Source organism: Cynocephalus volans, chromosome 12, assembly GCF_027409185.1.
Source record: "Cynocephalus volans isolate mCynVol1 chromosome 12, mCynVol1.pri, whole genome shotgun sequence".
NCBI lineage: Eukaryota > Metazoa > Chordata > Mammalia > Dermoptera > Cynocephalidae > Cynocephalus > Cynocephalus volans.
Window position 1 is genome coordinate 41,697,641 of NC_084471.1, and position 24,036 is coordinate 41,721,676.

The 24,036-nt window shown below is 35.7% G+C and overlaps 1 protein-coding gene across 2 annotated transcripts in view; it reads right to left on the minus strand.

Annotated features, from left to right (window-relative positions):
* OTOGL (otogelin like) overlaps positions 1 to 24,036 on the minus strand; it is a 153,227-nt gene that overhangs the window by 50,235 nt on the left and 78,956 nt on the right. The window contains exons 26-31 of one of the 2 annotated variants that reach the window (XM_063075782.1): positions 17,106 to 17,240; positions 11,677 to 11,826; positions 9,435 to 9,554; positions 6,536 to 6,652; positions 4,080 to 4,236; positions 3,370 to 3,396 (exon numbers count right to left, since the gene is read on the minus strand). In XM_063075782.1, coding sequence (XP_062931852.1) covers positions 3,370 to 3,396; positions 4,080 to 4,236; positions 6,536 to 6,652; positions 9,435 to 9,554; positions 11,677 to 11,826; positions 17,106 to 17,240 — 706 coding nt within the window. The remainder of the gene's footprint in view (positions 1 to 3,369; positions 3,397 to 4,079; positions 4,237 to 6,535; positions 6,653 to 9,434; positions 9,555 to 11,676; positions 11,827 to 17,105; positions 17,241 to 24,036) is intronic. The other variant, XM_063075783.1, reaches the window with a different exon arrangement.

The window sequence follows — 24,036 nt, forward strand, 5'->3', positions numbered from 1 at the left end:
TAATTCTATCAATCGCCTGGTATTATGATAATCTTCTAAAATTCATCTCTCTTTAGCAGGTTGCATTGCATGAAATAAGAATTCTCAGACATGATATGCAATATTTTACTGTTCTGTGAATTATTGAATTTCACTAGTGAGATATGTCTATAAAAAGAGAAAATAAGATAAAGCTCAAAGAAAAGTAAAAGACCTTTTTACTCATGCTATCATTTCCCATGAACTTAAATGGTTCCAACCACATTGTATATTGACAAAATAAAAAAATGGTGTTGGATCAAAAATAAATAAATAAATATATTAACTTTAAAAAAACAATTTTTAGCAGGATATTGAAGTTCTTGCTCACCTACAGCAGTAACAACAGTAAAACTTTTACTTTTTTAGTAAATGCCATAGAAATGAACATGAAGATATTATATAAAATCTTTTTGCTAAGGATTATTGAAATCATCTCAGCTGTAACCTCTAATTTCTCCTACTTCTTGTTACTTTCTTCCTAAAGAATCACACTTATTTATTTCTGTATTTGCTTTAAACAACATAAGTATCTTAATAACATAGTGTCTGTCATGTAGTAAGTAAAGAAAGGGAGAAATATGTCAACTATAAATGTCCAAAGACGACTAGGTAAGTTTACAGTAGCTGTGAAATTATTGGCGATGAAACAAATCAAGAATAATCATTTAAAACCATTTTCCTTACTTGCAACAGCCTTCTAGAGATGTATTACCTGAATCTAATCACAAGGAAACAGCAGACAAACCCAAATCTACAAAATACTTGGCCCGTTCACTTCATATCAGTATCAAAAATTGAAGAACGTTCCAGATTAAAGGAGACTAAAGAGACATGAGAACTGAATTCAACATTTGAGGTATTTTCTTTTGCTATAAAGGACTTTAATGGGACAATTGGCAAAAACCGAAATTGGTTTGTAGATTATAGTATTGGATCAGTGTTGATTTCCTGATTTTGATTACTATACAGTGGTTATGAAAGAGAATGTCCTTGGTTTTAGTAAATATATATAAAAAAAAAAAAAAAAATAAAAAAAAAAATAAAAAAAAAAAAAAAAATAAAACCATTTTCTTTGTACTAGTCTACCAACAATCTCCACAACTCTCTATCCACCTTCAATCATCTAGCTCTACTGCATTACTTTTATAAACCCTTACTCCACTTAACATAATGATGTTTTCCCTGTTATTTTGGTGTTCACCCTCTGATATTATCAATACAGTATTAAAATGAAACTAGAAGAACTGGTTTGAAGAATTCTGTAACACATTAGAGAAAAGACCCATCACTAGAAGTTCAGCAGACTTGTTGACAGAAAGCAAAAATGCACCAAGTAGCAAGAGGTAGAAATTCAATATGCATTGAAAATTCTGCTTCTGGGTCCAACGGTCTGCAGAAGGAATGCCAAAAAGTATAAAGGCACAGATGGAGATTTTCACAGCAGAACTGTGTGAAATAACAATTTTTAAGGGAGGAAGTTATTGAAGCATTTTCTCAAACTGATATCTGTGTATATTATGCAGAGCATGTAATAACAATATATGGTGATCATCCCTACACTGGGATGAGTAAATCATACACTAGGCCATGAAGCATGGAGGTCAAGCTCATTGGCTCTTAAGTCAAATTGTTTCCAAATCCCATTTACCGTATTTTGGCTATGTGACTTTAGCAAAGTTTTTAATCTCTCTGTTTCAATTTGTTCCACTGTTAAGCGTTGATAATAAAATAAAATAACATTTTAAATTTAAGTTGTATGATATAAGGAAAGTAGTTAACACACAAAAGTAATTATTATTATTACTGTTATTACTGTCAGACAATCATTTGCATTTTAATCATGGAATCCAAAGGACTGGTATGCAGTGTTTGTGTTAGTGCTTTTCTGTTTAAAATCTTGAACAGGAAATATTTTTGGTTAGCTTATCTTTAATTACCAGAGTTTTTTTGTTTCTTTTTCCAATGTTGGATTTTTCTCCTCTATCAAACTTCCATTAATGTAACAAAAACAACCAAAATCTAAAATGCGCACTATCTTTTTCATTTGTCATCACTATTTCTCTAAAATTATCTTTCCTTTGGACATTTATAGCTGATAGATTTCTCCCTGGCTCAATAAGCCACCCAGAGTGCCTTCTTAGATTGGTTGCTCGGACAGATTTCCTATAACTGTGACTCAAACTTACCCATCCTTCATAAGTCCAGAGTTTGTCCAGGTGCTGACAAAAGGGACACCTCCCTAGATCATTTACTTGTCTACATTATGTTTTGGTGGCTATACCTTCCTTATTAAAAAGATCTGACAAAAAGCAGACACCAATTTTGTTATCTTCTGGCATTTTCACTGAGGATATAATTCTCTGTCTTTTCTTATTTCTATGCCTTAGTTTTAGGCAGCACCTCCTCCCAGACTTATTGCAAATCTGGATGCTTGGTGCGATGAGAGTTTTTCATTATTAGTATATCAATTAAGTTCTAATTCTGGTAATATGTAAATAATTATTTTGCCTATGTGATAGAAAAATAAATTCTTTATGCTATTACCCTAACTTGGATGCTTTGTTTCTCTGATTTCCACAACATAATAAAAATAGTCACCATGCTGTACAACAGATCACCAGAATTTATTCCCCCTAGCTAACCAAAACTTTGTACCGTTTGACCAACTTCTCTCCTTTTCCATCCACCCCAGACTCTGGTAACTACCATTTTTCTCCCTATTTCTATGAGTTTGATTTTTTAGATTCCACATATAAGTGAGATCATGTGGTGTCTGTCTCTCTGCACCCAGCTTATTTCACTTAGCTTAGTCTTCTCTAGGTTCATCCATATTTTCACAAATGACAGAATTTCTTTTTTTTTAAGGCTAAATAACTAAAAAAGAAGATTTTAAATATTTTTACAACAAAGAAATGATCAATATTTCAGTTGGTTGTACCCCCTAAACACATACAATTATTTGTTAATTAAAAATAAAATAAAATAACATTTAAAAAAATTTGAACAATATCTAAGGCAAAAAGTATGCATTTGGTGTATGTCTTTCACCTAAAAATTACCTAACTTCATCATTTATTCATTAATTCATGTCATTCAAAAACTATTTATTGAGGACCTCTTAAATGCTGAGAATTTAAGTTACACACTCTCATTTTTCAGGTAATAAATTTTAATACAAATACCTAAAAATTTAGATAAATTTTAGAAATAAAAGGTTTTCATGGAGTTGTATACCAAGTTATGAGCTATCTATACTTTGTTCCCAGCAGAAGTTATTCAAAAACTTTTAATCTGAAAATATATTTAATAGAATACTGTAGTAATATTCTTTATTAAAATGTCACATACCTTCATTGTAATATTCACAATCAAGTGCTAAAAGAAAAAGAAAGAATGAATATTAAACTGTATAGGATGCTGACCACTTTTCTGAATGTTACAAGATATGGCCATATGTTTATCAATAACCAGCTGAAAGAACATAGAATGGCATCATTATTTAGAAACTTCCTTTGAGCAAAGGGGATTCTTTAAGGTGATGAGTTGTAATTAGTTAAATTTTATAAGACTATTTTAAAGATAGGCAAATATATCTGCCAATTTAGAAATGTCAATTGAAAGTGTTCAAATCGTAATCTGTTCTTCTTGTGTTGAATACCCACCTACACAAGTAAATGAAAAGTTAAAAGATCAAATCTTAAAGCAAATTCAAGATGATTTTTTAAAAAATATGTTTCCTATAATCAGAACAGTGCAGCTGCACAGGCATATAACGATTGGAGTCTTAAACAATTTCTCTGAGGATAGTAAATAAATAATTTGTATTTCAAATATTACAGCGACAGCAGTCTAACACAGACCAGAAAAATTATTTCAATTTTGTCCTTTTGTAAATAATTTGACATACTATAATTTATGCTTATTAAAGAATTATAAAATTGTCATCTTTAATTAATTCTGTTTCCAAGAGTTTTGTGACATTAGCTCTGTGATAAAACAATTAATATAGATCTCCTTACAATGACCCCACCTGATGATGCTCTAAGTAGAGTACTCACAACAAACAGTAGATGATCTCCAGTGAATCGATATCCCTTCCTGACAACACTTGTATGCATATGCTGCCACGCTAGTGCACAAACATTCACAATCCCCACCAAGATTACAGTTGCATGTATCTTCGTGGCAATTTTTAGCAAAAGAAGTAACATCAATCTGAAAATGAAGTGAAAGATAATTTAACTTTAGTAAGTACTATGATTAAAACTCAACCCTCTGAAAGAAAACTAACTGGAATGTTTTCAAAATTTAATATTATCAGCTTAACACTGCCACCTAGAGAGTTTTCATTATCTCAACCCTCTATATTGTCCAAAAGAGAAAAGAACTTATTAGGCAAGTGTCATATCAAAGAACTAATAAAACAAGTAATAAGATTCACAAATAAATATAATTTCAACATCTTCAATATAACAGATCATATTTTTGGAAGTTTATTGTTTCACTATTGGCATATTCACAGGTATTAAAAGAAAAGCTTGTTCTGCTTCCAATTGTACTTTTACATGATTTTTTAAAGCCTTTTTAAAACCAACATTCTAGAGACTATAAATGGCAATAGGAATCTTTTAAAACTGTGTCATGTTTACTTAATTAATTTACTTTATTTTCATTATATGTGTCAAGTAGCTGACAAAATTTAATATATTGACAATGTGTTACAAAAGAAGCAAGCTTTGGTGCCACTAATTTGTCTTTTATTTTGTAAGCCAGTTCACAGGTTAATTATTTTTTCCCCACAAGTGGCAGTCAGGAGAAGAACCAGCAGGCTCTGTGGTTCAGGACTCCAGACGTGACACCACATTTCTTGTCCAGCAGGAATGGTTACTCTGAAAAGTCTCAAAATCAACCTTTTTTATAAGTGGAAATCTAGTGTATCTATGTGCCTCTAATATAGCAGTTTTCAAACTATTTTTTGTCTCAGGACCCCTTTCCACTCTTAAAATTTTGAGATCCCCAAAGAGCTTTGGGTTTATGAGATTATATCTATCAATATGTACCATATTAGCATTAAAACTGAGACATTTTAAAAATCACAACAATAAACTTATTACATGTTAACATAACATAACATATTTTAGTGAAAAATACTTATATTTACCAAAATAAAATATTAGAAGAGAGTACTGTTTTATGTTTTTGCAAATCTTTTTAATGTCTGGCATAATAGCACACAGCTGGATTCTCATATCTGCTTCTTCATTCAGTCTGTTAAAATGTTTTTCTTTTTCTTTGGTTTTAGTTGAAGTATATGAAGAAAATCCAGTCCTACACATATGTTTAGTTGAAAATGAAGGAGTGTTTTAAATACTTTTCAGGTGATTGTGATTTTCTTTGATGCTATGTATATCAAAAGTCCAAAAATGTTGCTTTCTTAAAGGTTACTTGCAAAGTGAAATCTGACACCATGTAAATGAGCTTTGTACTTTGCTACATAAAAAAAAATCCTTTCTTTTCTTTCCCTCTTTGCATGGATCTCTTACAATATATTCCATGATTTTGTAACATTGTGCATCGGTCATTTGGAAGATTCACCAATTTATGCAGATCTTTCAAATGTTCATACATTTGATTATTATATGCAATAGCTATAAGTCACATTTTTTAATATCACATCTATATCATCAGAAAAGTCATTAGGTTTTGTAAAACTTTTAAGCTCACAGTGGTGAATCTGAGTTTTACAAAATTCTAATTTTCACTTGAAAGTTCAAATTTTATCAAGGACAATAAATACCATCAGGTGTTTTCCTTGCAGCCATAGACTTGTTTCATTCATTTTCAAGAAATTATCTGCCAAATACCCTTGTCTAAATAACCATATTTGTGATGTCATTTGTTCTTTCATGTAAAAATACTATTCCATGAAAAAAGCAGCCAGTTTAGCTCACAACTCCAGCGACCTCACAAGTACCTTTTCTCAACACAACTAGCATATCTTGGTAGGCAGCAGAAGTGTTAGTCAAGTTTTATAAATATATTAAACTATTTTTCAGACTTCTATTGAAACCTAAAATGATTATGCTAGGAAGGAGTTAAGAAAGTTAAATTTCAGAATAAATTATATTTCATCTTGGGATGAGCTTCTAAAACCATTTTAAATGTGCCTCTAGTAATACTTTTAAACAATACTTGGGATTGAGGAGAAGTATGCCCATTCAGCAATGTTCTCTGAAGACAGATAAGCATTTATGCCCTTAATCATAAAATTATGCATATAAATAATAAACAGATTATGTACAAATATACACTGTTAAATGAGTTGGAGTGAAGTAGAAAGTAAATCAACTAAATGCATCACTTCTACAGAAAAACAAACTAACCAATATGTTCTCCTAATAATGGTTAGATAGTACACCTGAAAAGCTAATAGATAGCTAAATTCTTTGTCCCATTCATCTCAATATTATAGACACAGCAGTACCTCTTTAATTTGAGTTTAGTATCCACTTACCACATTGCGACAGGGAGCGAAAACATCACTGTACAAAATGGAACATTCTTTCTTGGCATAAGGAAATTTGTTCTGATGTGCCTCACAGGGCTTAATTGTTTCATCTGGATTTTCACACTGTTGAAAAAAATTAAAGCAGAAAAGAAAGTTTTTAAGGGGGTGATTTCTCAACCTAAAACCAGAGCAACCTACCAGACTCCATCCATTATAATCGCATCTAATATATTCTCATCCTTTTAGACAGGCTTTTACCTAAGGCACCTGCTGTCATCCAACTCAGTGTTAATAGCATATATGATTTTTAAAAGTAAGTAGAATAATAAAATCATGGTAATATAAGAAATACAGTGCACATAAATAATTTTTAAATTGTAAAATCATGGCAATATTAGAAATATAGGAGATATAAATAATTTTTAAATTGTTGTAAGTGCAGCATTTACATGACTTAAGAAAATGACATGAGCATGAACCTCTCTCCTTTCATTTTCACCTCTCTCATTTCTGTCACAAACCATCTTCTGAGGAGCTGCATGCACTCAAGTCTACAGACTCAGCTCCCAAACACTCACTAATTCTGCAATCCACCTTCCTGAAACTGCCCTGAGAAATGTCATCAGTGACTTCTTCATCACTAAATATAAAGACACTTTTCAGTCTTCATCTCACTTAACCTTTCACTACTTTTGATTCTGTTTCTACCTTTCTTAAATGTCTCTCCTCATTTGATTTTAGTGACACAATTTCCTACTTCTACGTTGCCTGCTGTTCCCCAATCCTCTCCCTCCCCTCTCTGCAAAGTCTTAATCCTCAAACCTCTATTTTTCTCATTCTATACACCTGTCCTGACTTCAACAACCTGAATATACCAGTAAGTCCTAAATCCCTATTTCTACCCCAGATCTCTTTCCTGAATTTCAAAACTGGGTATTTCCATCTAAATATATCCGTCACTTCTCTCTCAGTACATCCTAAACTATACTTGTCACCGCATTATTGTTCTGTCCACACTATCCCCACCACCTCCTCTTTGCCCTGCCTCAGAGAGGAACACCAGCATCTACTCAGACAGGAAGGTAAGCAACTTTCTCGAATCCTCCCAATTCATCCTTCCTAGTGCAACCTTTCAATAGGTGCTGATGATCACCTTTACTGTCTCTCAAATTTATAGTTTTCTAAATCGCTACTTACTTAACTCTTCTAGCTGGATTATAAGAGCCTCCTGGCCCTCATATTTTGCAGATCTATACTTTGCATTCTAACCCTTCCTTATTTCAAACCCTATACTGCAATCCCATTGTACTTCTTGAAATTCACTTTATGCATCGTACTCTCTACAGCCTTCCTGTCACCTTCTAGATGACTGCTCCCTCTTTTCCTTGTTATATTCTTTCCCATGAACTTCACTTTCCTAGCTCCTGTAAATCTTAAAGGATTGATCTCCAGTGCACCTTCTGCGAGAAACTTCCTTGGACCATCACAACCCCCACTTGTGTGCCTGTCGATCAAAGCACCTATCTCACTATATTTTTATTGTTAATTTTTCTACCTCACCTACTAACGTAGACTCTAAATTCCTTAAGGGCTGAGACTGTGTTTTATTCATATTATGTGTCTGTGTATAATAAAAAACATTGAGTGCTAAATAAAATTTAGTGAATAAAAAAAAAATGATTTGACTTAGGTATGAATAGAAAAATTCACTGTAGGGGGCTTAAAATTACTTGATTACTCCAAATATTTAAGTATTATTAGAAATTAGTTACTCCTTAATTCATTTGCAGATGGGAGGAATGTAAAATAATTTCTTCAATACTTCTAAAAGCAACAAGTTATAAGATAACAATAATTAAAAGGATTTTGTCTCTCTATATAGTAAAAATTTTAAATATTAAAAATACAATCTTTGTACACTTAAGCTTATACCACACTGAAATAAACTGCTCAAATTTTACTGAATGGCATAAAGGTTTTACCCTATCCCCTCTTTATTCTTTTAAAAAGATTTAGACTTATTTGGTAAATTGGGAAAAGTAGTAAAGTAGTAACTAACCCAATTGTAACCAGTCAGCAAAGTGTGATTTTTATCACTTAAAAGGGACACTAGGCTAAAAAAGAGGAAAAAAAAAAAAAGTAGACCCAATCTCCAATTTGACTCTATATTTTGTGAGTTAGTTCTGCATTTTTCCAAGTGTATTCCATAAAATACTACCTTCTTGAGAATTAATAAATAAACAAATTGATTCTGTGTCAGTGAGTTTTAGAAATCCTTCAAACATATCCCGCCTTTACAGGATTATACTGTAACTCTGTAAGGACTCAAGAAATCCTTCCAAAATGAAATCTAATTTACTTTATTTAACTGCTCCCAAAGTAGTTGAAAACAATCACCCCTCTACACACACACATGCATGCATACACACACATGTGCACACACCCCTTTATTTTCATGTAACACTAGTAACATGTCATGAAATAGCCATGAACAAATGTTAAGTTCTGCCTTCATTTATTCACCACTTTGAGATGGCAAGTTACATCATCCTTAGATACAATGATAAGGCATTTTGCTATTGTGAGAACAGGAGTGAAAAGATGTGAGTTTGAATGTCACCTCTGCTACTTTCTGGCTATATAACATAGACAAGTCATTTAAACTCCCTGAGCCTCAATTTTTTCATCTATAACATGCAGACAACATCCTTTGCATCATAAGGTTAAGAATAAAAATTACATGAGAAGATAATTGTGAAGGTAGTTTGTCAAGTATGGATTACTATAAACGTATTGTCTAAAAATAATATTACCTAAATAAATTTTCCTCTAAGAATAAAATGTTCTAGTGAAAAAATATTCAAAAAATGTTTGTTTAGTTCTAAAATACATATATTTAACTTACCAGTCCTAATGCCCAACTATCTCCAAATACCTGAGCATTTCTCACTTCCAAGTTATTAGATGTGGTCATATCATTTGAAGTACATTTGTCAAAGTTTCCACACAATCCTGATAGTTTGTTCTAAAGTAAAAGAAAATTATCATGAAATATTCTATATTCACTGTAACATTTAAGGACTAATATTTGCTAAAACTTTTGAAAGATTTAAAATAAACATTCAACAATTTCCACAAGCACTTAAAAAATAAACATTTGAAGAAAGCAGATTTTCGTAACTAATTATATTTAGCAATTATTTGAAATTCTTAAAAATATTTTAGCAGCCACCAAATCTTATCTATTCACACTTACTGATGTCTTAGCATTGGTACAACTACATAAATAACTTGGAAAAGTATAACTCAAACACAACAGTATATGTGAGTGTGCATGCATACACATGCATATTTATTTATGGATGTGTATACACATAAAACTTATGTACAAATATAAATTTTTAATGAGGAAAGGCCCACTGGCTGATATGTTTCAGATTTCACAACACTATAAATGTTGAAACAAGAATGATGTTAGATTGTTATGGGTTGTAAAATGGTAACTTCAACAGCCATATAGACTATTGACATCAACAATACCCACTGATTTTCTCAAAACAATGCGAAAAATTTTACTACTAAAGAAAGAAGGAGGACTTGCAGCAATGATGACCTTCCGAAAAAGATGGAACTCCTCCTTAAAACCTTGAATTTAAACATGATGAACTCTCTCTTCAATACTGAAGAATGAAGTGCATCATTAATGTGAGGTAGGCTGCACATGTCTCCAGCAAAGTGGACAATAACCCTAGGATTACAGCTGCCATGGCCACTTATTACCATGTGGCCTCTACTCTCAGGAACCACATCTATCCAAAGACTGTGGCCACTTCTACCAGTAATTATGCAAAAGCTGAAGCAGCGGTAAGGACGACGCAGAAAAATAAATGATTAACTTGTTTCCAAAAAGTAGGGAAGGGAGGATATATGATGAAGAATGGCAGAGCACACTAGTTGAAGGATAGCAATGCCTAAAGGTTACCTCAGGCTCATCAAAGAAATTCAAGATGCCAGCAAATCTAGGAATAGACCTTTGGGCTTTATCTCCTCAAGGACTGAAAGATTATGACTTTGATATACAATCACATCTTAAATTTACAGCATATTAGAATATATTTAAATGGATCTTTGTATATTTTTATGAGAATATGTTGTTATCCCAATTTTCCTCTATTCTGACACAGATTATATCTATGAGTCTCCATCTCAATTTCAGGATAACTAGATTTTTTTGAATATATCAATGTTTCAAAAACAACTTTAAAATGTAAATTTAAAATATTTAATCAAACTTTAAATACTTTAAATAATAAACATATTTAACAATATTTAATAAAGTATTTAACAGACAATAATATATAAAACAATTTAAAATATAAATCGCCAAAAACTGTAAACAAACTCAGACTGGATTTTCAACCATGAACGGGTAAACTGGGGTACATACACGCAGCAGAATACTACTTGGCAGTATAAAGAAACTATTTATTGACACAACAGTATGGGTGAAACTTAAATGTATTTTGCCAAGTCAAAGAAGCCATACCCAAAAGGCTACATATTGTACAATTCCATTTATGTGCGATCTAGGAAAGGCAATACTACAGCAATGGAAAATATATCAGTGGCTGCCAGGGGTTGGGGATAGAGGGTAGGGGTTTACAATTAAGAGGCAACATGAGGAAAATTTGATGGTTGATAGATATACACAGAACAGTGGTGGTGAATGCAAGACTCCATGCATATGTCAAAATCCAGAGAACCGGACACCGTAAGAGTAAACATTTTTTCAATTTTTCTTACAATTTTACTATATGTAAACTTATAAAAACATCCAGAATATGGAAGAAAATATAGAAAGCAGATTGTAACAAATGAATCTAATTGTATTACACACAGGTCACATAACCAAGCCAAAGGGAGTGAGAAGAAAGGAATTCACGTAAGTAACTTTGGAAAACTAGATGCTGTAAGGTTAAAGTGAAAAAGAACCACACACAAACAGTGTATTCTAGATGGTCAAGTTCTTCACAGGGATATGAGATAACCTAGTTCTTAAAGGAAAACATCATTTCATTTCCATCAAACATCAAAAAGCAAATGTAATTTCCTTTGTTGCATCTTATTTTAAGCTTAGGCTGACCTACCTTCCACTGTGGTCCAACTTTGATATGAATAGTTGTCTTCTTATCCCAAAGAATAGTGATATCTTTCTCTGGAAAGTATACTACTATGTAGTACCCAGCCTTCCAAAGCTGGTATGTAGGTTTATTTTCTAGAAAAAAACCTAATTGTTTCTTTAAAAAAAAAAAAAATTAAGAAAAAAATAAATTCCATGTTCTCTAACCAAAACATTATCAAATTAATTAAGCTAATATCCATCAGTAACTATCTGTGTGCTAGTATTATTGCTTGGCCGTGTCTTTTTCTGAATTCTGTAAGAAAAGACAAAGCAAATGCATAAAATAGAAAATACATAAAATTGACAACCAGACACAAACACAAACTAGCAGACAGTCTCAACATGAATAAATGGGCAAAAGGAAAAGTTATTTCAGGTATGTATGGGGAAGAGCATAAACAAGAGAATGGACAAAGGGGACATTAAGGGATATCCCTGCTGAGTCAGAAATTCTACATTATAAATAAATACGACTGAGGACTAAAAAGGTATGACTTTGCCTGCAAAAGAGAGAAATTTGGCCCTGCTCGTGTTTCTGAGTACTTAATGAGAGCAGAAATGTAGTCTACTGACTTCATCAAAAATTTATTGAAAACCAGAATTAACTGAGTTTGGTAGAAGATACTTCCTTCACGATCCAGTGAAAATTTCTACAAAAGACAGAGTTTGATTATTGAAAAACAAAAGCACTGTGTGAGTGTGTGTGTGTGTACTGTCATGTGCCACGTAACAACATTTTGGTCAACGATGGATTGCATATATGACAATGGTTCCATAAGATTATAATAGCTATACCACGTAGCCTATGTCATGTAAGTACACTCTATGATGTTTACACAACGATGAAATCATCTAACAATGCATTTTTCAGAACATATCCCTGTCGTTAAGTGACAAATGACTGTACATATACGTATGTATACATGCGTGTATATGTAAGTGTGTGTGACAGAGAGAGGATGAAGGGGATGAATTACCATCAATTAGTCATCAAAGAGACTTAGGAAGGCTTCTTGCAAGGGGTGGGATATGAACTGATCTGTGAGAGGCCATTCATAGGAAGGTACAGAGAGCTGAGAATGAGAAGGGAGAAGAAATCCTTCCAAACAAAAGAGAAGGATTGAATAAAGGCTGAGGTGCTAGAAAGGTGAAGGTTTTGTTCAGGGCTAAGGAGCGCACGAAAGGGCTAGAGCATGCATTACATGATGGAGCATAGTCCAAGACATTTTGCAACCAAGTTACCCATGCAGAGTAATTGTCACATGTGCAAAATATAGTCAGTAAAGGCTTTTGAATGGGGACGTGACAGACCATGTTTGTATATAAATGAAAATAATTTATATACTAGAAAGGATAAAAGTAGGGAGACCTTAGAGATGGAACACATTGGGAAATTTTAGAGTACCATAATTACAGATTGATAACATGAAATATTCTTTATAAGCAGGGACTATATCCTAACATGATGCATTGAATCTGACCTTAAAATTAACTCCTATAATAACTTTAAAAATATGTTGTTACATCAAAGTAAGTAAAACAAATTTAGCCATAAGTGGAATAAAAATTATGAAGGAGACATAAACTCCTTTGGTTATTTTTCTCCCCCAAGTAATTACAGAAGCATAGTTTGAAAATACTGTACTACAGAGAACTTTTTAATAAATATCTCAAAGGGCAAATAAAATAAACTTAGTCATATCCATAAGGAGTTTTCAGTCTCCTAAGCCAAGGTCATATTTACACTAGGTGCACAGTACATCATATAGAATAACCTATATTGTGTATAACCATATATACAAGTATTATTAACTGGGTCTACCTAACCTCATGTTCTGCCACTCCCCAATACCCACCCTCATTGCCCAAGCTCCAGCTATGCTGGCCTTCTTTCTGTTCTTCAGATATACCCAAGTTTGTACTCATCTCAAGTCCTGTGCTTGATATCCCTCCTGCTAGGAACTCTTCTCTCCCAGATCTTGGCACGATTGCCTCATTCCCATCGACTGTGACCCATATGCTCCCTCCTCAGTGAAGCCTCCCTTGATTGCCCCAGCAGAACTCTCATACCCAAGATGGGCTGGATTAGTGAGCATTTGGACAGTGCAATGGCAGAGTCCCCTGCTCAGAAGGGGGCCCTACACTTGGGGCTTAATGCTGTGTAGTTGCCTTCTTGAAATTCTATAATTTTACCTTTGAACTTGTGTTTTGTCTGTGAAGTCCAACAGGACAATGAAGCCTGTGCTAGGGCCTTGGAGTCTTGACTCACATGCCTTCCATCCCGCAGTGTCTCCCACCTCTCCAGAATTGGTTCTCAGTGGCCTGCTTCCCTGCTGCCCTCCAGAGACCCTACTACACTCCACCTACAGTGCAGAGGCAGGTGAGTTGGGGTTGGGCATGCACACCAAAGTGCTAAGTTGGATTTGTGGGGCAAGGCTCTTGGCCCTGGGAGGGTCTGCACTCACCCTAGGAATACCCCTATGCCAAAGCAAACATGGCATTAAATGATAAATAAAATGCCATGACACACCAAGATAGACCATGAAACAAACAAACAAACAAAATATTTCTTTCCTGTTTTGAACAAAGAACTCCACATTTTCATTTTACACTAGGCCCCATAAATTATGTAGCTTGCCCTGCTCCCAAGTCTCCCTGCCATAGAACCGATTTTTATTTTTTTTATTGCACTTTTCATTAACTTTCTATTATCTGATTTGCCTTTGACTTTATTGTTTCTCTTCCCCCCTCACTTTGGTTTTGCATCAATTATTCTGATGTAATAGCACATCTTTTTTGTTCATTTTTAGATGTAAAATTCCTCATTTTCATTAGACAGGGCAGTTTACTGTAAGAAGAACAATCCTTTTTGGTTAAAAGTAAGAGTTGCTGTACTTCTGACTTTTCAGCTTGTATGTAATGCTAAATTATGTAATGCTAAATTAAAACGTTTAAAGTACAGCTTGAACATATAAAATATTTATATCTTACATATTTGATAATTAGAATTGTAGATTTATATAAAAAATAACAGAGGTGTTCCCCCTCCTCTCCCCCAGGTGGGCAGATGATCCGCTATAAAATAAATGGTACTTATTTTCACTTTTGATGTTTGAGCAAAAAATATTAGCAGGGATTTGTTAGGATCAAACTATTTTTATGACTTTTCTTAAGCTTACTTCATACTTCACAATCTATATAAAAGAGATTTATCAACACTTGCATACAAGTGAAAGTTGGAAGTTGCAAGTTACACAGAGCTGTGATTACCATTTCAAAAATGTGTCAAACTGTCTTTATAAGAGCATTTACTATTTTCTTTTGTTCTTTTTTTTTTTTCAACATTCTTGTTCTTTGAGAGAACCTTCACCAATTAATGAATATCCAGCTGATGGCTATGAAAAACTGCCGTGACTTCAAAAAGATGTCGACATGATTGTAGAAACTCTGTTTTGCTCCAACTCTGCCTAGTTGGTCTCAATATTTCTGACTGAGACATAAGCTATGTTCTGGGTACTGCTTCTCAAACTTTAGTGTGCAGAAGAATTTCAGGTATCATTGAAAATATCGCTTTCACATTCAACCTCAGCCATTCCAATTACCTGGGCAGGGCCCAGAACCAGCACTTATAACAAATATTCCAGGTGATTTAAATGAAGGTTTGCAGACCTAACTTAGAGAAATACTGTTCTAAAACCTCAGAAAAGAGGTTACTTTTTAAAGCCTATTTGTCAAATCGTGCACTTCCCACCTACAAAATTCCTCACCTATAAAATGAGGTTCAAATATCTTGTGCCATTCAAGAGCCTCCATAATCTGGACCCAGCTCCATCATCCACTGCCCATGAGCCTGGGCCCCTTGCATTATAGTCAATTGGGACATCCCTCCCTGAATCCCTTTGCCACACCCTCCATCCACTATCCCATTTGTTGTGCTTCAACCAAACTAAGCCACTTGCAGTTATCCAAACACGCCATTCTATCTTTCAGCTCTGCTCCTTTGAGTGTGATTATTCCTTTGTATTGATTGTCATCCTACTGCCTCTCTTCATCTGGCTTATAACTACTCGTTTTTTAATACTCAGTCCAAATCATTTCATCCAGCGTATGTCTTCTGAGCCCTCAAAAATGAGGGTGAAAAAGAGGAGGAAAGTTATTTCTTGAAATCCATTACTTCATAATTCTAAAATCGTCCCAAATTTACAGACAGAAAAGCTGCAGCATGGAGAGGTTAAGCATTTGCCCAGAGTGACACAGCTAGCAGGTGACAGAGTAGGGGTTTTAAGTCAGTATTAACTGACTCTAAAGTCTATGCTTTTAACAACCACCCTGCACATCCAAGGTTGCTTTAGGTGCTCTTCCCGGGAGTTCCCGTATTATGCTATGTAAACTCCTGCCACAGCACATTGTGCTACACATTCTTATTGACTTGAATGTATCCCTCACCTGAGCATAAGTTCCTTAAAGGCAAGCACAGTGTCTTTTCACTAGTATAGCCCCAATAACTAGAGCAGGTTATACACAGTAGACATTATGAATGAATGAATGAATGAATAAATGCATGCATATATGCATGAATGAATGAAATGTATTCATTCTTTTAAATTGAACAGGTTCTAAAGATGCAGAAATAAACAAGGGAGACAGTGGTCCCAGTTCTCACAGAAACTGCAGACAATCGGGGAAGACAACCTCGTAAACAATTTCCCTAAAGTATGACACATGTTCTAACACGGTGTTTGAGGGCATGAAGAGGAGCTCCTAAAGGAAATAAGACATCTCACATAAGAATAAATTACACAGAAAGATAGATCCAAGTAGAAGCAATGACACTCATGAAGGACCAGAGGTGAGAGAAAGAACATAGGGCTTTCGAAGAACTAATAAAAGCTCCAACTTCTGGAACATGGGCTTGAAGCAGAAACTGATGGGAGGTGAGGCAGAGAGGTAAGCAACAGCCAGACTGGCTTGGCTTTGCAGGAGTAATGGGAAGTCATGTGAAAGTCTGAAAGCACCAGAGTGACAGGAGATTAGATTTCCATTTTAGAAAAACCACCATGGCTGCGTGGTGTGAGGATGAATTAGAGGAGAGGAAAAAAGACTGGAAGTCAAGAGTCCACTTGGGAGGCTACTGAAGTAATATAAGCTGTAGGTGATGGTTGCAAGGGCCAGCATAGTGACCAGGGGGCAAAGAAAAGAAGAAAGGATTGGAATATGGAGAAGTGGAGTGCAAACAAGAGACAAATCAAGTATGATTTACTGAAGTCACATAAAATGACAAAGAAAAAAATCTAGATCTTGTAACCACTTACAGAGAGAAGTACCCCAACTTGTTTCTATTTTAAGTATCCTCAGGACAGGTTAAAATGATTCTGAAAGAAATAATTCACTAACCTGTTTGTAAGGAGCATCATTAAGGTAAATTTCAGTGTCCCCAACTGAAATCAAAACACTTTTAGAACAAACAATATCGTTGTCAAAGCATTTCTTGTTCTGGGCAATGACAGATATATCTGAATCATCTGTACTCTGAAATGCCAAAAATATTTTATTAATACAAATGTATAAAATATACATAATTTTTAGTTACTTTTATTAACAAATCTTAAAGACAAAGATTTACAATGGATTGCATTGGAATTGAAAAAACAACTTACCTCTAAAATAAAAATAAAAATTATTTTTATCTAATAATGTGAAGAATTTTATAGAAATGTAGTAAGATAGCTCAATCTTTAAACACTTACCTCTCATATCTCTGTTAATGTTTTGTTCTAGCAAAGCTTTTTTATTCCCCATCTTACTACTATAGCTCAAATTTATCAACCATTATCATTTTATCAAGAAATACCCAACAAGGCAATAGGAGAATCTTAAAATAAATACTTTCACTTTGGACAGTGTGTCCTTTGTTTTATTTTGAAGAGTTTTCTGGCTGAACATTATTTGCCTACAAATTATAATTCAAATAGTTATGTTATCTTATTTAATTCTTATAATATATTTTTAAAATTCAGTGTTATCTCCATTTTACAGATCAGGAAACTTTAGTTAAGAGGGTTTAACTGATTGTCCAAAGTCATTTAGCTAAATAAGTGCAGAGACAGAGTTCAAAACCCTAATCTGTTTGGTTTGGTTCGGTTCGGTTCGGTTCGGTTCGGTTTGGTTTGGTTTTTATGCCACTTGTAAAGAAACTAGAAAGGGTCTAGCAATGGTTGAGGAGAAAAGTCAACTTTAGCTTATGGGGAATTCTCAGTTTCAAAGAACATTATTTAGTCTTACAGACTCTAAATCCAACACCTTCACCTCCATTTAAACCCCTTCCCTTCAGCCACTCCCCACTTCACCCAGTAAGAACATACTGTTTAGAATCAGGGTCTCCAACTTCGTATCCCAGTTTCTTCAATGTGTTTCTTCGATTCTACAGACCCCAGAAATTCATTACAGAATGTGGTTTAGTGAGTATCTGTATTTTTTAAATTTTAATTTGAGAAATTATAACTGTATATATTTATGGGGTACAATGTGATATTATATGTACACAATGTACAATGATTAAATCAAGCTAATTAACATATCCATCATCTCATATACTTATTTTTCTAGAAAGAAAGCCCACGGTTTCTGTTAAATTTTCAAAGTGGTTCTTACCCCTCCAATAATTAAAAGACACTGCTCTAAGAGCTCTTTCATTAATATGTGGAAGGCGGAAATTTCATCAAAAGGAAAGAAAGAAATGTGACATTTCTCTTTGAACTCAATGTCCAGTTTTCGAAGACCCACACACATTTCCTGAATCTTATTCATTTTAATCCATATAAAAATGGATAAAAATGTGTTTATTTTCATAAGAAAAAGTCATTAAATGCTAGAAATCATATAGATTTTGGTATAAATTCTCCACGATTAGTTTTTCCACATCACTAGCAATATGAACACTAGACCAATATATCTTTTAGTTTAGCCAAAGTGCTTCTGTCTGATTAGTAATTACTATAGCATAGCGCCCAGAGGATAGATTTTTAATGCATGGTGTTGACAGAATAATTAATGTGTCTCTCTGTGACCACTTTTCCTTCATAGGTACTGAGGGTTTTTGCTGCTTCTTAAATAATCCTTTTGAAAAGCATTGCCTAAATTTTGAAAAGGAGAATAATAAGGGTCATTAAGATGATTATAGCATTGTACTGCTCAAAAAATAATGTCCCACTTTTCTGCCTTTATAAATGATTTTCAAAGAAAAAAATTTACAATTCAGGGTTTTGTTTTGTTCTTCCTCTTGGGAAGAGTTAATTAGACTAAGGGATGTGCAAATCTGGCTGAAAGGCTTTCTAATGCCCTTATGTTTCTATTACTAATAATTAAAGTGTCTTAATGTTCATTTTATTCTTTATATTAAATAAGAAATGTCAAGAAATAATCTGTATTGTATGATCTGTCTTATATCATACAATGTTGACAATAACTTTAAATAGTAGCAATGCCTAAGAGTCATGTTTCTACAATTTCCGTTTCTAATGTATTTCAAGTTAATATTAGGTTTGGAAATAATGCTACGGGGTTACTAAGCAACAAAGTAAGTAATGATTACAAAGCTAGAGGAAAAAGGTCAACATTAACATGCCACATGAGTTCCTCAAAACCCTTTATTCTCAGGTGCTAAAAGCTTTGATAAAGAACATTCCCAAAATGATGCTGAAACACATACTGTCAGCACCTTTCAATGTAATATGAATATATTATTGTACTCCACATGTCAATCCCAGCACTTGTCACAGCTCCAGCCTCTGTTAAGGGTAACTATTCTACATAAAGTCCCTGTTGATATGGTCGCCTCAGGCAGCCATGGGTTATGTCCCACAGCTGACTGGACCCAAAGCAGTACATTAATTGATGGGCCAAGGGACTTCAATGCTGGGGAAAAATAAATAAAAAGAAACCTCTGACCAATTAGATCCTCTCTTTGTCTTTGTTTGAACCAGAAAATTAGAAAATACCAGTTTAAAAAAAAAAACTTTTGCAGTAAGATCTGAGGGTGAAGCAGAAAATGGAGCAGTAGATATTTTCAAGAAGGCGGTGGCTGCAGCGGTTTGCGCGGAGTAGCTGAGGTGGAAAAGGCGACCACTGGGCCTCAGGCAGCCGGGAAACTTGTGGACCTTCCTCTCGCCATCTCTTAAGGGAGGACCGCTGCTGCTGGCCAGTCATGGGGGCTGACCGACACTTTGCCCCCGGCAGGAGAGGCTGCCTCATTTACAGGCAACAGCTTGGAAGTGTGGAGCAGGAAAAGAACTGTTTCTTAGCTGCAAAAGCGAGTCTCTAAACAGGGAACACGGCGCCAGGTCTGCTGTGGATGCAGACAGGACCCCGGAGGCTGGGGCCCCGCTGAAGGCGGCCAGCTGCCCTATTCAGGATTCGAGGTTTCAGGCCGGCATAAAAGAAGATTCCTGGGAATGCCCGAGCTGCGCCGCAGGACCGACTGAACAGCCCAAGGCGGCAGAGGCCGAGAACAGGGAAGGCGACAAATCAGAGGCAGAGAGTGAGCACCTGACTTGGCACAGCCCTGTGAGTGACCCCTGGCCCAGCCCTGCTCGGGGGGTTGACGCCCACCCGGCTTCTGCCTGCATCACCGGTTCACTCACTGCCCCAGGGCTGCCTCCTTTTTCCCAGGTGCTGGCAGCTCTGGCCCGGCTCGGTTTGCTTCCTCACTGAGCCTTCCCACTTGCTTGGCCCAGCATGGGGATTCCCGGGGCCTGCGAGCTGGCCCCCTCTCCCACTCCCTTCGTGGTTCTCTGGTGGGGCTGGTGGTGTGGGGCATCCCCGGCCAGTGTTGGGAGGGCAAGGAAGTACGGGCAGGGCCGACTGTCACTCGACCACACCCTGGACTCCGACCCGGTAAACTTTCTGTTACTGGGAGGCAGATACCATCTCTGTGGCCACCTGTTCGGAAAAACGCCTAACCAATTTCTGGTTGGGAACAGTGTGGTAGGAGAGTTCCCAAGTCCGCTTGAACTTGCTGGAGAGCTGGCTGCAGGCGGGCGCTAGACTCGGTTTACACCAGGGGGATACAAAGGTGAACAAGACCTGAGAAAGACTACACAGTGCTACAAAGGCACCCAGAGCGATCGGTCAACTGTGCCTACCAGAAACCTGGTAGACTTCCTGGGCGAGGCGGAGCCGAGCAGAGTCTTGAAGGCCCAGCTGATAGACGAGGGTTGCAGAAGACACGTCCCAGCCCAGCCCAGTGCGCACAGAGTGGGGAGACGTGCGGCCAGGGAGGCAGAGACTTGACAGAAACCACACACCTTGTGGGGTCACCACTGCATGATCCAACAGCCTGGGCCAGAGCACACGGAACAGGGAGAAGTCCTGCACGGGAAGTGAAAGCTCAACAGAGATCACATACCTGGTGGTACGTGATCCACCAGCCCAGGAGAGTCCAAGCTGACCAGAAAGGTGGCTCCCCGGAGAGGCCCAAGACACAAGGCAACCACACACACAAGGCACTAGAGGCCAACTGAGCAGTCACAGAGGTAACCATAACAAACTGGCAACCACAGCAACATCTTAGTTAGTCGATAGTCTCAAACCGGTGCACTGTGAAACCCCCTGCCACAATGAACAAACATCAAGAAAAAGATACCAGAAATACAAAAAAAAAGAAAGTACACCACCAAAAGTTAATAAATCTCAAACTCTAGATCCTATAGAACAAGAAGCCCTTGAAATGACTGACAAGGAATTTCGAGTGATAATTCTAAGGAAACTGAATGAGATACAAGAAAACTCAGCTAGACATCATGATGAAATGAGGAAAAGTATACAGGACCTGAAAGAGGAAATGTACAAGGAAATCAATGTCGTGAAAAAAAATGTAGCAGAACTTGCTGAACTGAAGAAGTTATTCAACGAAATAAAAAACACAATGGAGAGTTTAACCAGCAGGCTTGTCGAAGTTGAAGAGAGAACCTCTGAACTTGAAGATGGGCTGTTTGAAATAACACAAGCAGACAAAAAGAAAGAAAAAAGAATCAAGGATATTGAAGAAAATCTGAGAGAGATATCAGACAACCATAAGCGATCAAATATCTGAGTCATGGGTATTCCAGAAGGGGAGGAAAATGGAGATTCCATTGAAAACATATTCAACAAAATAGTGGCAGAAAACGTCCCAGGTATAGGAAAAATCACAGATCTTCAGATCCAGGAAGCTCAACGATCTCCAAACGTATTCAACCCAAAAAGGCCTTCTCAAAGACATGTCATAGTCAAACTGGCAAAACTCAGAGACAAAGAGAGAATCTTAAAAGCTGCAAGAGAGAAGCGTCAAATCACCTATAAGGGAGCCCCAATCAGGCTAACATCAGACTTTTCATCACAAACCCTAAAAGCTAGAAAGGAATGGGATGATATTTTCAAAATACTAAAAGACAAAAATTGCCAGCCAAGAATACTCTACCCTGCAAGGCTATCCGTCTGAAATGAAGGACAAATAGTATATTTCTCAGACAAACAAAAACTGCAGGAGTTCACTACCACACGACCACCCTTACAAGAAATCCTCAAGGGAGTACTGGGTTTGGTTCCTGAAAAATAACCACCACTGCCATAAAAACCCAAGAAAAATCAAAACCCACTAGTATAATAAAAATGGCATTCATGAAGAGAAAACAAGCAAACAAAAACGCTATCTACAACCTAAGGAACCAACAAACACAGAAACCAAACAGTAAATTCAGAAAGCAAGGAACAAAAGACACCTAAGACAACCAAACAACCAATAAAATGCTAGGAATAAATCAACACCTTTCAATAACAACTCTTAATGTAAAAGGCTTAAATTCCCCAATCAAAAGACACAGACTGGCTGACTGGATCAAAAAGCAGGACCCAACTATATGCTGCCTACAAGAGACCCACCTCACCCATAAAGATTCACACAGACTAAGAGTGAAAGGATGGAAAAAGATTTACCATGCAAACAGAAAAGAAAAACGAGCTGGAGTAGCTATTCTTATATCTGACAAAATAGACTTTAAACTAAAAACCATAAAAAGAGACAATGAGGGACACTACTTAATGATAAAAGGACTGATCCATCAAGAAGACATAACAATCATAAATATGTACGCACCCAATGTTGGAGCAGCCAGATTTATAAAACAAACTCTATTAGACCTAAAGAAGGAAATAGACACTAATACCGTAATAGCAGGGGACCTGAACACCCCACTGTCAATATTAGACAGATCATCTAGGCAAAGAATCAGTAGAGAAACACAAGATCTAAACAAGACTCTAGACCAATTGGAATTGGCAGATATCTACAGAACATTCCATCCAACAACCTCAGAATATTCATTCTTCTCATCAGCACATGGATCATTCTCCAGGATAGATCACATATTAGGTCACAAATCAAGTCTCAATAAATTCAAAAAATTGGAATTATCCCATGTATCCTCTCAGACCACAATGGATTAAAACTAGAAATTAATAACAAACGAAACTCTGGAAACTATACAAACACATGGAAATTAAACAGCATTCTACTTAATGACATATGGGTCCAAGAAGAAATCAAGCAGGAAATCAAAAAATTTATTGAAACTAATGAAAACAATGATACATCATACCAAAACCTGTGGGATACTGCAAAAGCAGTATTAAGGGGGAAATTTATTCCATTAAATGCTCACTTCAGAAGAATGGAAAGATGGCAAGTGAACAACCTAACACTTCACCTTAAAGAACTAGAAAAACAAGAACAATCCAAACCTAACGTTTGCAGACGGAAAGAAATCATTAAGATCAGAGCAGAACTGAATGAAATTGAAAACCAAAAAACAATTCAAAAGATCAATGAATCAAAAAGTTGGTTTTTTGAAACAATAAATAAAATTGACAAACCATTAGCATGGCTAACAAAAAAAAGAAGAGAGAAGACTCAAATAACAAAAATTAGAAATGAAAAAGGTGATATTACAACTGATTCATCTGAAATACAAGGAATCATTCGAGACTACTATAAACAACTATCCACCAACAAATTTGAAAATCTGGAGGAAATGGATAAATTTCTGGACACACACAAGCTCCCAAAACTGAACCGTGAAGACGTAGAAAATTTGAACAGACCAATAACAATAAAGGAGATTGAAGCTGTTATCAGAAGGCTCACAACAAAGAAAAGCCCAGGACCAGATGGATTCACAGCAGAATTTTACCAAACATTCAAAAAAGAATTGACACCAATTCTTTACAAACTATTCCAAAAGATTGAAACGGACGCAAATCTCCCAAACTCATTCTATGAAGCAAACATCAT